Genomic DNA, 14,747 nt, shown 5'->3' with positions numbered 1-14,747 from the left:
AGTAGTTAAAGCTGGACGGGCTCAGGTAGGTCTGGGTGGTGGAGGAAACCATCAATAAAGCAGAGGAGGGGCAGAAGCTAAGCCAAGGTCACCCAGTAATGACCTCAGAGTCTGAGGGAGACGGAGAGCTTAGTGGAGTGAGTGAGTAGGGGAGTGAGTGAGTAGGGGAGTGAGTGAGTAGGGGAATGAGTGAATAGGGGAGTGAGTGAGTAGGGGAGTGAGTGAGTAGGGGAGTGAGTGAGTAGGGGATTGAGTGAATAGAGTGAGTGAGTAGGGGAGTGAGTGAGGGCATGGAGGCTAAAGCGTGGGGGAGGGCAGTTCAAAATGTATTCCCGCTCATAAGTCAAAGTTAAAGCAAATCATCTTTGGAGACTATGCTGTAGTTCCTCGGCCTCTGTAGTCGTGGGCCCCTATGTCGCCTCAAATTCGGACACTAGGTAGTTAAGCCGTTGCCTTGGCCCGTGGTGTTGTTTTCAAAAGCAATGAGAAGGGAAGGGGCGGCCTTGGAGAATCACTTTTCTGGGAAATCAAGCATTCTGGGACAGATCAGGAATGCTAATGGAAGCAAAGGACACTATGAGTGGGCCAACACAGACAAAAGGAGTCTCCAATGGGACGCAGTTTCATATCATTTAAATACCCTGTCTTCTCATCCCTCGGGAGGAAGCGGACAATGAGCCAAGGTATATAAATGCACAAATGAACACACACCTACACACGTTTCCCACGCCGCGGTGACTATTCTCCACCCACCATCACGCCATTTCATGGAACTTGTGAAACCGCATTCAGGGGGGTTTCGGTGGAAATTTCACACCGTTCATTTTGGATGCGTTATGCAACCGTGCAACACTTTTTATTCTCATAGTGGTCACTGCTCTTCCTGCCTTAAATACACGACGCACCTGAGACGGACACAGACCGGTGGAAAGCCGCCTTCGATGCGCTCCGCGTTAATCAATGAGAACGTCCGTCCCGCGGGTAGGAGCTGAGCGCATGGCGAAGCAGGGTGCGATTCTTCCCCGGCGTGGGCTCAATCTATTCATGCTCCGCTGGCGTTTAGGACGCGTTGGTTTAACTATGCCTTCAGACGCAAGAGCGCTCTGCTTCAGTCTGCGCTCTACCCCGGAGCTGTTCCGTGTTTAGGCCTTTATAATCACTGCCCTTCTTTGACGGGGTGTAATTCAAATATATGCAAAGGAACAATATGCTTTGGTTTTTTCCCCGGAGACTTGCCCTATACTCGTCCGAGGCCGTACCTTATGCCACACCGCCCCGGAGAAGAGCCCCCTGCGGTGTGAGACAGGGGAGGGTGCTTGTTGGTTGCATGTGTAGAGCTCATTTCATAGAAGCTCCCTTGGTACCGCTAAACCTGCCCAGTAACGGGGGCACTTACAATGGCGTGCGCAGCTTTTTAAAGGGCACTGCAACATTGCCCTGAGCACTTTCACTGCAACAAAACTTAATTGGCCTTGTTTAAGGGTGGTGTGAAGAGGGGATAAAAACCCATCGAGTGTGCTGATGTCATGCAGGCGAACGTGGAGGAAGTCTTTGGTAGTAGGTAGAGTTTGTTCCTCCACGCCAGGCCGGGATGGAGAAAAACGCATATCACTCTTGCCGACTGCATTCAATAGAATAGCGAAAGAAATGATGAATCCTCACCTTGTGCAGCAGTCTGGAAAGGTCTTCCTGAGAGTAGCCTCCGTTAGTGTCATCATCTTTCTTGCACTTCCACTTCAACTGAGGAGATGGGAGGAGAGATTAAACTGGTGCCAAGTAGGGGCGAGGTTCTTTTGGGAATCTCACGACTGGCTAGTTACCACTCGATTCTATCTAATTTCTCGATTGAAAACAGTTCCTGATTCAATATCTATTGTCGATAAAGAACTCATGCAAGTACATGCTAGTATCAGGATTTACTCTAGTCTGCTAGAAAGGTGGACTGGCAAAGTATGGCATGAAAGTATTTGTTTATGAGATTGTCATTCATATATTTTAAAATTTTAATTATAAAACGGATGCAATCGTGTAAACATACAAAGTCGAACCTAAGACAAAGGAAAAGAAAAGGTTTGGAGTTGTGAATTGAATCAAAGAAATAATAATCACGATTCTCAAGTGAGTCTACTTTTTCTTAGGCTAACATGGTTATTTTCCATGCAACAACCAACAAAGTGACCGTCTAATGAAGACTAGATCATCTGCTTGGTTTATGTTTTGTTAAAGCATATCTCTATCAGAAATCACTAAATAAACATGTTTCAACGGCCTTTCCTAGATGATTGTAAACTTTGGAACCCATACACCTTTCAGGCATCTTTCTCAATGTTTTCTCGCCACAATAAAAAGTAACCGGGTCAAGCCCTTATCACATTAACTGTCAGCAGCAGCATTATAAATGGCAGGGGCCAAGAACTCGTTTAGCTGCAGCATTCTGCTCAGTGTCAAAGTAACAGGAACACTGGGAAATGCCCTGTCAACATGGACTATTTTACCACCGGTTGGCCAAACATGCTCGGTTTTCTTTCCGAGATCCTCCAGTTACCCGATGATAACCTTTCCCATAACTCTTCCAGCAGGGTGCTAAAGGCTGCCAGCCCTGTCAAACTTTAATCTAAACCCTAACTTTGCTCAAGATTTGCTAAAAGATTTCCTCTCACTACAAGTGCAAATTTTGTGGATGAGGTGCAATGAACAGCTGGCTTCAAAATATTTGATACATAAAGGGCTGAATATCCCAATTAAAAGTGATTTGAAGGATGAGGTATTCGTGAATAAAAGCCTCACATGAAAATCATCGTCTGATTGTTCCACTTGACCGCAATCTTCGTATTTTACTGATGTCAAAATTGAACCTCTAAAAGGCAACAGCAGATCAACATGGACACCCAGTCGCGAGGGTTCACTGCCGAGCTAGACTGCTATAAAATCTGAGAAGCAGATTACATATGTAAACAGATTAGCTAGCATCCCACCGTGGTTTAATATTTTGTGCTGGGTGGTTTCCAGGAAGTAATATAGTCAGCCCTCTCTTTGCGTAGTTACGAGCCCCTTGACAACGACAGGCCTACCCCGGAGGAAAGGGTGTAGGAGCTGCCTCCTTGCTCCGCGGTGAAACAACGTATGTGGTCTCCGGAATAAAAAGCATTACAAAACACCCGAAGCCGCAGTGCAAAATCCCCTCCTTTACAAGATATCTAAGAGAAGAGCTTATTTTTCATGAGAAGCGCCACCTTAGCCTGCTAAACAACAACATGCACCCACGCACACAAACAGAGTATTCTCTTCTCCCCTCCCTCTGCTTGTCTTAGAATATGAGGTACATACCCTGACCCCCTGCCCCCAGTCATAGCCCTGCTCTTTAAGCTCATCCTAGAAAACACTTACTTTCAATTTGGGGGTCACGTTGCTCTTGGAACATCTCCCCAGCCCCGAGTCTGGGAGAAAGAGCACACACCAAAAAGAGGGGTGGTTGGAGTTGGAGGGGGGGGGGGGGGGGGGGGGGGTTAGTCTTAGGGGGGAATAGGGGAAAGACAAAGAGAGATTTGTTCAAGCAACAAATGCCGCACTTGTTCCCACATGTGGTGAGAGATGGGTTGTTTTGTCACAGCGGTTCTCGTTGGGGATGGTGCCCTTGTATCAGTCGTAACTCGCCCGGACAACCGTGCTAACGTGGAAATGCATTGGCAGAAGGTTCTGCCCTAAGACTGCTTGGTCGCCGAGTGTCGACCTCGCTGAAAGGCACCGGAGAATTGGCTTCAGAAGGAGGGGGGGGGGGAGCGGAAATGGAATCTTTATTTTTTCCCTGAAAATGTAATACCATCTGAATGTGTAACATAATTTTTAGTTACCCTGATTGAAAATCTGATATAGCCCTGTAATGTAATAACAGTAATGTAATATGACATTTTTTGGTGGGTCATTTATTTTCAAGTAGTCAAGTAGAGAAGGGCTGAAATGGAGTGATGAAGATAGATGCTGTTTAGTCCCTGTTAAATTACAGTTTAATGTCATTAACTTACATTATTGACGGATGTCTTCCACTGATAAACGTCAGTTTAATGTAATTTACTGTTAAATAAATGATTAATGTCTTCCACTGATAAATCACAGTTAAATGGCTATCCCTGATAAAAGAAAACAGAGTCTGACCATGAGCTGAAAGGACCAGAAGACACAATGACCTTGCATGGTTTCATCTGTGACACCAAAAATGCTGGGATGCAAGCCCATATACTTCCCGCTAAACCAAATACATAGTTGTAGGAGTTTGTGTGGATAATGGCTGGTTTAAGGAGCCTCACCTGGCCCGAGTCAGACTGAAAGGACGCTTGGGCCGGATGATGCTGCACAACCTCCACATTAAGTAATCAATGTGTAACAGGTTGAACCAGACATCATCACACAAACTCAGGAAGATGGCAACATGAAGCACTGGCCCATGTATCATAATCGACAGACCTAAGATCACCTAGGTGGCGTGCAGCATGCCCATTGTTCCAAACATCTACAGGCGACCCTACAGCTGAACACTAGTAGCCAGCAGACTGCTGTGGGGCAGTGATAAGACGGGGCTAAACCAGATGAAAGCAGGCCTAACTGGATTGGACATGGCCCGTCGGACCGTTAATCCCTGCAGTTCGCGGTAATGGAGCCTACCTGGGTGTGTGTAACCGGCTCCTCTATGCTCCTGCTCCTCCCTCTCCCGCTGGATCTGCTCCCGGATCAGTCGCTGTTCCTCCTGAAGCTGCCTGGAGCCTTCCTCTCTCAGACGGGCGATCTGATGGGACACACGGATACAAAAACGTCTCACACACGCACTCGCACACTTATTATGTTGTGAAAAGCTATTTATTTTGCATAGGACAGTGCCACGCGGACTCTGATGATGCTCTGACTACACAACCCTCCAACTCAAACTGCTTATCTGTTTCTGGGGCAGCGTTTCTACACCGGCTACACTGTCGGATGAGCATGGGTTTGAGTGGTGGTGCTCAACTAACCCTTGGCAACAACACCTCGTAAAAACAGTGTAAAGCAGCACAGTGCCACCTACTGGTTATCCCATCATTCCTCAGTGATTCCTTAATGCACATGGCCCCATAATTAAAGGCAATAAAGCCTGTAGAGCTGCCAGGACTCACCTCTGGGTGCTGCACGCAATGCTTTATATATATTTATTTGTCCATCGCTGCCTGAACAAAGCACATCGAGTCACGCAACAGCACCTAATAGGCTCTGGTCATTATGACGAGACGAATTTAATAAAACAGTCCAGGAATGGGCCTTTGTTCCCTGCCCAAGTTCGTGCTGGAGTCAATTTGACCGGAGCATTTGACAAATAGTGTAACAGACGCACCTGGGTGTGCTTTATTATACCTTGGAGTGCGGCGGGGCTACCTTCCTCCCCAGCCACATGTCCTGTATTACGCGGATGTGATCGTTCTTCTCCAGACCACGACGGACCCTAATGAGATCCTGATACGACGACGTCACGTACCTCCTCTTCCAGGGATCTCGTGTTCCCCGCTTCCTCCTGGGTCTGGGTCTCGGCCTGACCCTCCCTGGCCTCCAAGTCTGCGTCAGCCACACGCGCACACATCAGTCATATTGCTTCAGTGGTGTTCCAGAGAGCGTTAGCTTCAGGTGTCCTTATGTGTGGCGGGTGGTGCAGGACAGCAGAGCGGTGGGCTGTTAGTGTTTCTATGGGTTTGCAGGTATTGGTTCATTCCAATACCTGCCCTTCCAAAATATAGGAATGAAGTTCTGTTTCCCATGTGTGACGGTGCGGGTTGGAACCATTTTCACACTGCATGCTGGTAGCCTTTCAAAATCTCAAATGAATATTCATCATTAAAGACATCTACTTGGCGTACAATCTATCTGTTATTCATTTATGACTATTTTGGTGAAAGTTACTGATAACTCACCAAACTTGAATTTCTTCCTCTTGCCATCGAGTTTTCTGGTCCGCTCCGCTGCTTGTATCTTGGCCGCGCAGATCTTATCATAGGCCGCCTGGAAGGACAACGCAAACCCATCGGGGATGAACACGTCCTGACGTCAGACTTACAGCTACATATATGTGCATCGACAGGCTCTTCTCCGTGACGTCACCGCACTTACCCTGGCCGCCGCGTCGGTCAGCACCTCGAGAGCCTGGGAGAGCTGGTGGAAGAGGTCCGCTAAAAAGAGATTCAATTGAAAGAAAATCGATGAATCAACCAAGCAATGACTATCCCCCCAAAAACACATTTGCGTCTTATTAGTTTATTGAAGTGAGCTCAGGGGCATACAGGCTTTTATTACATGGAGAGGAAAATGGCACTTCAGGGAGACATCATCAGCGATAATGAACACACGAAGCGGTTGACGACTGAGTGCTCCGCTGAAAAAAGAAGTCTTGTCAGTTTGATACCCAGCCTGAGGCACTGCAGGCCACACAGGCCCAGAGCCCTGTGCACAAGCAGGGGAACGTCAAGGAGAGGCGGGGGGGGGGGGGGGGGGGGGGATGTGACCGGAACCGAGAAGGAGCATGGGCTCGCGTCACGGTACCCTTTCCGTGCCAGAGCTGCCTTTCAGGTGTGCTATAAACACGAGACATTTCCTGCGTTTAAAAAAGAAAAAAGGTGCCTGGAGTCTGGGGAAAAGGAGTTTCCTCCAATGACACGGCTCTGCCTTTCCCACACAAACCCAGGGCCTCTCCCCATCTATCTCCCATTAGAGTGCCCCGAGGGCCTACTGCTGCAATCACTCCCAACCATGCAGGGCTCTGTTCCTACACACGCACACACACACACACACACTCAGGATGAGACAGGCCCCCCCTCCTGCCCTCATAGGAACCACCATGTTACTGCCCGATGCTAGCAGGGCTTAATCACTCACTTATGGGAGGGAGGCCTAACGAACAGATACTGTTTCTCCCAGCGGAGGCCGGCCGGGCACACAAACAGGAGGCTCTGGAGACCGGCTGCCAGCGGAGGGGGTCCGGTTACTTACACACATATTATGGGCTGGAACGCGATCCAACCGGGGGTGATTTGCCGTGCCCACTGGGTAGCTCCCACTGTCACAACATGTACGGTACTAGTGGGCCGGGGGGGGGGGGGGGGGGGGGGGGGGGGGGGGGGGTGCAGAACACACGGCGAGGGAGGGGGTGTGTTGTGGTGCGTGAGGAGGTTGGGAACCATAACCCCAGACTAACCTCTGGTTTGCATATAATAACACCCCATACAACCGCCACATTATGGCACTACACGAGCAGGAGCTCACACACACACACACCATCACGCAACGGACTCAAAGTCCCAAAGCCTGCCCGGCTCTCGTGCAAGTCTGGGTATTTTAGAGTTCTAGTGAGGCCCTCCAAAACCACTTCTTTACAATTTCTGGGAAACAAACCTCCTGCTTTTCTATTATTCCCCTCAACCCCGACAACCATTATCCACCCCCCCCCCCTGTCCCCCCATCCCCCCAATCATTTCCTCGTTTTTTTTTTTACATAATCAGGAATTGTCTGAGCCATCCAGCAACCGCAAAGACCTCAGTTAAAAACATGCCTCACGACCAGCCTTTTGTCCAAGGTACCCGCCCTCCCCCCAACAAAGAAAGAACCTTCTAGTCCTTTTCCCAAGATGCGTCATTTAAACGTCCTGGTATAATTGTTGACATGCTGGCTGGCAACAGAGAGCTTCGGGGGAGACTCCCAGAGCTAGAGGAGGGAAGGTATGGAGTCGGGACGGCCGGCCGGTGTCCGTTCTGATCTCGCTTGGCTAGGGAGATGTTGGTGCTCGGAGATGTTAAAGGTGATATCATACCACCAGGTGTGAGTGTGGTTAGCCATTATAAGACGTTTTGATAATCTGCCTGACATCACAAGTGGGCTTGTCCACCTAGATGTATGACGGATAGATGAGCAACATTAGCTGCATTACACTGGGTAGGCTGGCAGACTGATCTATCCAGCACACATCTAGGTGGACACGCCCACTAGGGATGTCAGAAGAGGCAAACAGCTTGTTGCCGCTAATCACACTCACACCTGGTGGCATAATATGGCACCAGGTGTAAAGAGAGACATGGGATGAGCAGAGCAAATTAGGAGTCTAATTTGCTCCGCTCAGTAATTGATTTGTCAAGTGCTAGTGATGGATAAAAGGGGGGGGGGGGATGTAAGCCTAAATGCAGCCATGTCAACATATGTGGGTGTGTGAAGGGTTTGAAACAAAAATCATTCTTTATCATACAAAGCACATTAAAAACTGATAACGTTGGGTTTAATGGGTGTGCGATAGAGCTCTTATTTAGTTTTTGGCAACAAGTGGTTGAGGACAGACACTGGCCTTCCATCGTCCCTCTCCCTTGAAGATCGTCCTTTACGGCAGGCAGCAAGGCTATGAAAGCAGACATTGTGAATACATGTTGTGAGGACCACTTCCATCGCTATATATACCTGCTTTCGGGTTGTCCGGGTTCTTGTCGGGATGGCATGTCAGCGCTTTCTGTCGATACGCTTTCTTTATCTGTCAGACAGGAGAACACAGCAGCAGTCAGTTAGTGCGGAGGCAGGAAACGCTGACTGACAGTCCAGACACAGGTGTCAGTCTCCCAGGGCTGGAGCCTTAGAAATCCCTGGCCTCAAGCCCTGATTATTCTTCATCATGCTGTCCTTGGCCGAGAAAATAATAATGTCAAATTGATGGACCCATAAGAGAAATGTGCAACAACAAAAAATATGAAAACTGTGAAAAAAGGTTTTTATATGCAAGAACCGAAGGCAAAATGTGGTGTTCATTTAGCGGTAGCGTTGAATTGAATCGACACCTGAGCCTGCGTGCCCTGGTTTGCGTCTCCTGGACACGTTGCTAATGGAACCTAACCACTCTGGCGAAGCGTCTTGCACAATCACAAAGCCACAGACATCTCCACAAGATTTATAGGGCCACTTTGGGCCGGCGCGCTAGATTGTACCTCGAGTATGCAGCAACAAGAAAAACTATTATTCAGTCCTAATTCCAATTTAGGAAAAACCAAAATAGCCCCAACCCCGAAGGTTATAATAACACACATTTAAACGCTCCGCCACTGTCCGTCACACGTCTGGAAGGTGGCCATTCATATCTTAGGCTTTGGGCCAAAACCTTTTTTGCGGGGGGAGGAACACTGGCACACCACGTTGGAATTGGAGAACATTTTTGGACCATTGTAATGTCATGCAAAGTTTGAGTCAGAGCTGATTATGCTGATTCTACCCTCTTTTTTCACGGTGTGAAATGTTCACCATTCTTGGGTTCAGAGAACAGTTAATGACAAGGTGGTTTTCATTAGATATCTTCTCCTCTTTAGGAGAAAGAACATGCACGTAGAAGCCCAGGATGGGGGGGGGGGGCTCTGCTCCGCACAAATCGGGTACACCGACCCATGTGCACACACACACAGACACCACAGATGGCCTTTACACTCTCACGCACACTTACCACATCCCTGGCTGGCCGCGCCAGCGTTCTGCATGCTTCCACAAACCCCCAGCCCCTCACTACTCACGCGTCCCCCCAGCCCAGGAGGCCCCCCCTGATGTACCCCCCTCAGCTCAGCATAAATCAATCAATCTCCCGCCAGTAAATACTTGGGCCCCCGCTCCTCTGCTGATATATATGGGAAACATTTGCTTCAAATGCTATAGTCCTGGGGATAAGACAGAGTGCGCAGTGTGTCCTTTTGTGTATATTTTTGTGTGTATCCCTGTGAGAGAGATTCAATCTCTGCAGTACATTCCAAAAGACAAGGAGACGGAGCGTGGTAGCGTGTCTAAGACGGTCAGCCACGCCAATACATCTCCAGACAAAGTCTAGGTGCTCTCCATTGTCTAATGTCCACTGTGTATGTGAATGCTTTGATCATAATGTGATAGCCCAAGCCCATCTTCTTCTCTTGTTTAACTTGGATTAAGTCTTACACAAGCTGCTCATAAACACACACACGTATGCATACATAGACAACATATACGTATACACACACACATATATATATATATATATATATATATATATAAATTAATAATGGAGATGGATGGTGCCATTAAATATCCAACAGTCCTGCTGATTGCTTCCCTGTGTGCTGAAATACTGGGTATTACAGCTGAATTTATAAAATTAAATAAAAAGAAATATACTGGCCATTCAGTTCGGCAATTTGTTTAATTCGATAATAGGGACATTTTAGCTCAATTGATATTTTAGCACAAGCCAACAATTCTTTCAGGACATATATGACACCTTCTCTATTTTAGCCCCTATGTCTGTCTCCTCATCTATATCTCGGTACAGCGGCTCTGGTCTTCAGACAGCTAGCCAATCATGTTTCAAGCCTGTGTTCCTCGACAGCTTTGAGTGACGCAAAGGTACTGCTGGCCAGTTGGAGAAGACCTTACATCACGCCGTTCAGCCCTCCCTTAATCTGCCCGATGCCATCCATCTGTCTGCGCTGCACATGGCGGTGTCAACAAAAGCCCTGGCATCAGACCCGTTCCTGCCGGAGCCGCCACACCAAAGCATACCTTTGATTGACACCGATTGGCCGTGGACGGGGTAGGTTGAAACAAAATACTACAGTTCTTCTTTTGCGGCCCTCGTCTTTTTTCTTAACCGTCTGTCTACGACTAGTAATAGCGAAATAAGTACCGCTGCTACAGTGTAGTTTACTTTAATAAGACATGATAGCTCCCATCAACGCCGCGCCACGCAGGCTCCCTATTGATGCTGGAACTCTCTGGGTCTACCAAAGTGTCCCAGGCGGGCTGGTTTTGTTCATGGGGTTAGTGGATAATGGGAGCTCTCAGATCAAATGGCCTCTCCCTACAGGCCACCCGATCACGGCCAATAATAACCGTGGCACTTATCTTCGTTTAGCCCACCCTGACCCTCTCCGATTGCCTCTTGAATCAATTATCAGAGTACCCTTTTGAAGACATGACCATCAGCGCTAAGCTAAACCCCAGCCGGCCCCGGCCAACGAGGCCAACCTTATGACAAGAGGAAATCTCGCCCCCGCTCTGACTTGAAAGAGGAGGAGCCGAGAAATCAAGGAGATAATTACTGTGGCCAAAACGTGGAGCAGACCAAACAGTAGCCTAATTGTGCCCGGTGAGAGCAGGCCCTCCCCACGCCGCCCCACTGCCTCCTCGGCGAGGCCGCAGTGGTAGCGGCGTGCCCACATGTTGTCTGCATTACGCCAGCCCTTGGTGCCTATTACAGCGGACAAACTGGGCCCGGTGTAGCAGAGGCTTGGCCCCGCCAGCTAGCCCCCCCCTCTCCCCACCCTGTGTGGCTGATTATGGGCCCATCCTTACTAATTATAGTCTGCAGCTTTTTTACATGGCATTATCAGCTTGAGGAAAAACAAAACCATGCACAACAGGGCTGGGGTAGAGCCAGCAGGGAGGGAGGACAAGACAGAGGAAGGGCAAGGGTGAGGACGTTATCAGGTGTGACACTGATCATCACATATTCTAGTCATTGAGGTTCAAACGCTACAAGAATGAATGGTAGTGTAATGGTGGAGTTGAAAGGATAAAACACACACACACACACACACACACACACACACACACACACACACACACACACACACACACACACACACACACACACACACACACACTCTCAAAAGGTGGATTTTCGTATCCCATGAGATAGTCTCAAATCGACCAAGTTGCGCAGAAAAATACTTTCCATATGGCGAGTGTGACTACCTGCCATTCAGAAGTGCACCCATTAAAAGCATTCCATGACAAACATAACATCATCTATTATGCATCGCTTCTATTTCAAGAAAACTATTAAACCACATGAAATACGGTTTGCATTTTTTGGAGTGGTTTAACACAGAATCTGTGGTAGGAAAAAAAAGGCCCACTCTAGCTATTAGGCTAATTACTTAAGCTCTGCCGATAAGTATAGGCACGACTCTCTAGATGGCTGTTGGACTCGGATCAAGAAAGGCCCCCCATTAGCAACACAATGATAGCACACCCAAATCACTGCGGTTCACTCCATGTATCCAATTATTATTATTTTTTTTAGGTTCCCCAGTTCCCATCCAGAATGTTCCACTGGGCCGTTCCCCCGTCCATCAAGAGACCGAGCGACGACGGATAAGGTGAATAGCGTAGCGACAACAGGCGAGACACGTTAAATGGAACCAGGAGGAAGAGCAGCAGCAGTAGGTGATTCCGCTGCATCAGGGCAACGTTTTACAAGCTGCGGCTGAGCCCACATAAGCGGCCCCTTCCTCCCTCCGTGTGATCAACAACTTGCCTGATGGCGGCTGTGCACCGACAGGGCCAGACCACCGGGGCTAACGAACTCATCTGATGTCATCTGTCTTCATATATTTAATTGCTTTGGGGGACTTCCAGTCACTACTGTACTAAATACATACAAAAAAAACATGCTTATCTCGCCCCCCCATCAGGGGGACCTCACAGGACTCCTTGTACATTTGGGAGACCCGTTTGTGCCAAAGCCACAACCGCTAACTTCCTTTAATCCACTGGGACGGGTAGGACTTTGAAACCCAATTAGGAAATTAACTTCTTCCTCTCGTTTTGGCAGTAATTCTAATTTCCCTCATGGCTTGAGGATTCTGGGGAGCGGAGTAGTCTAAGGTGGTGGTGTACTGAACAAATGGCCATTTTGTGCTATTAACTGGTTTACAGTGTGTACTAGTTCTTGCAGGATTACATAGCGGTTGTTTTCTTAGGGCTTGCAACCCCTTATCATGTACCAGCTCTGAGTTATCTGTGCCCATTTGTCTCCACGCTGTCATGCTTGTTGTCTATGTAATATGCGGTGGCGTATATTTTCCACTTGAGGGCTTATGAAGATTTACATTGCGGTCAGCTCTGTGGATGACTGGGCTGGGATGATGACACAAGGAAGTGCATATAATCTTTACCCAGTAATGTTGGAATCTGTACCTACAGACACACCAAAGCCATATTATTTTTGTCTTGACTATTTGCATGAGCTTGGGCATTCAAGTTTTCCACACACAGTCAAATTGTTACACCATATATCATACAAAGCAAGCATTACTACATCTGTGGCTGTCCTATGTAATGCTTTTTTTTAAACGTTGTCATCGACAAGCCGCTCATCTGTATTGCTTGACTGAATTCATCCTCCTGAGCGAGCGAAACGTTTGTGTTTCTGTTTTAGGGAGGGACAAGTACTCTACCTGGTGGACATTTACTGAATTACAAATGTTAAATATCATTTCAGGCTCTACTCCCGCCAAGCAATTAATTTGGCCCACTACTCTCTATACTTTTTAAACCGTTGTGATCATGGCAAATAATAGTAGTAATATTAATAAGCTAAAGCTCAATTCGTCAAGTCATTTTGTGAGCTAGGACATGCACAGCTAGCCAGGCATGTAACGTTAGTAATGTTAGACACATAGCAAGCCTTCGGTTTACAGACCTCTCGTATAAGCCCCCGGATAAAACCAATATCACACTATTATGACAGTTCAAACGAGCGCTTATATTATTTTTCTATTTGATAAATATATGCATTAAAATACCCAGAACGTTTGCATGAATAACCCCGGGAGTAAACACACCTCTTTCGGTGTGGCAGTTCCATCAATGCCGAGCAGACCATACAGGTCCATCTGCAGAAGATCCTTTGCTTTTCCAGACATTTTATTTCTAATATTGACACAGTTTTGGTATTTTTTAATAGTAGAACCGCAACCCCGCCGATTAGCTAACTAAATACAGCCTCTGTTATTATCCGGCAGCATGAGTATGACGATTGAGTTCAACTTCTTTCAACCAGGAAGTACATCGCAATGGCTTGTGGGAAATGACGTTTTATTTTGCTTTAGACGTGCCGCTACACCGCGCCCTGTTGATGGATTTCTGACGATCGTCTAATTAAACATGGCAAATTTGTATAAATATTATAACTGATTATTCCCGTATTAAAATATATGTCGATAAATTAACCGCTGCCAATGGAGGCCTACTGGATACACTTCTGGTTATAATTGAGAAGTTTTCTGAAGTGCTGTTTTTACGGATGTTGCTGGATATATAAACAAGAGTAGGCTAAATGTTGAAATAGGGTTGGAACTGCCAAAGGGTTGATTGTATTCATGGGTCCCCGATCGCAAAAAAAGTTTCCGGACACAGAAGTGGGAGACCTGGGTGAAAGATTGCTCACTTAAACTGTTTAACTCCTGTTTCTATGGAGCCTTGCACATAGGATCTTGCAGTCTCAGTGGAATTGATTAGCAGGCAGCATCTAGCCTATTAGAGCTGGAAGAGAAGGATACAGTAAAGTTGACATTACCTCTCCCTCTCCCTCCGTCAATCCCAATATTCCAATATTAATGACATGTCATTAATGTATAATACAGTATTGATTTTGTTATTAATTTAGAAATGGATTGATTGTTTGAAGCCTAACGGGTTTGCAATCGCACACTGTATACGTGAGCTAAATTTCATGCCTGAATTAACACTGGCATACCTATATAAACCTAAATCATATTACAATAATAGCCTGTATTAATTTGTATTGTTCCAGTGTAATAGCCTATCTCAATCTATCATCGGTTTTCTTCAACTTTAAAGCAATTAGCCTTGTTTTGGACAAGTAGGCCTAATTATTATAGGCTGCAGTCCTAGGTATGACCTTCATCTCTAACAAACAAATATCTCAGTACATATAGCAGTC

At 47.0% G+C, this 14,747-nt stretch overlaps 1 protein-coding gene across 1 annotated transcript in view; it reads right to left on the bottom strand.

The window, feature by feature from the left end:
- The window catches only part of dnajc17 (DnaJ (Hsp40) homolog, subfamily C, member 17), a 35,388-nt gene extending 21,540 nt beyond the window's left edge, over positions 1–13,848 (bottom strand). The window contains exons 1-8 of the mRNA XM_030356631.1: positions 13,627–13,848; positions 8,456–8,525; positions 6,127–6,185; positions 5,931–6,018; positions 5,501–5,577; positions 4,660–4,780; positions 3,388–3,437; positions 1,663–1,740 (exon numbers count right to left, since the gene is read on the bottom strand). Coding sequence (XP_030212491.1) covers positions 1,663–1,740; positions 3,388–3,437; positions 4,660–4,780; positions 5,501–5,577; positions 5,931–6,018; positions 6,127–6,185; positions 8,456–8,525; positions 13,627–13,707 — 624 coding nt within the window. The 5' untranslated portion in view covers positions 13,708–13,848. The remainder of the gene's footprint in view (positions 1–1,662; positions 1,741–3,387; positions 3,438–4,659; positions 4,781–5,500; positions 5,578–5,930; positions 6,019–6,126; positions 6,186–8,455; positions 8,526–13,626) is intronic.
- Between the last annotated feature and the right edge of the window lie 899 nt (positions 13,849–14,747).

Source organism: Gadus morhua, chromosome 5 (assembly GCF_902167405.1).
Source record: "Gadus morhua chromosome 5, gadMor3.0, whole genome shotgun sequence".
NCBI lineage: Eukaryota > Metazoa > Chordata > Actinopteri > Gadiformes > Gadidae > Gadus > Gadus morhua.
This window is presented reverse-complemented; position numbering and strand designations above follow the sequence as displayed.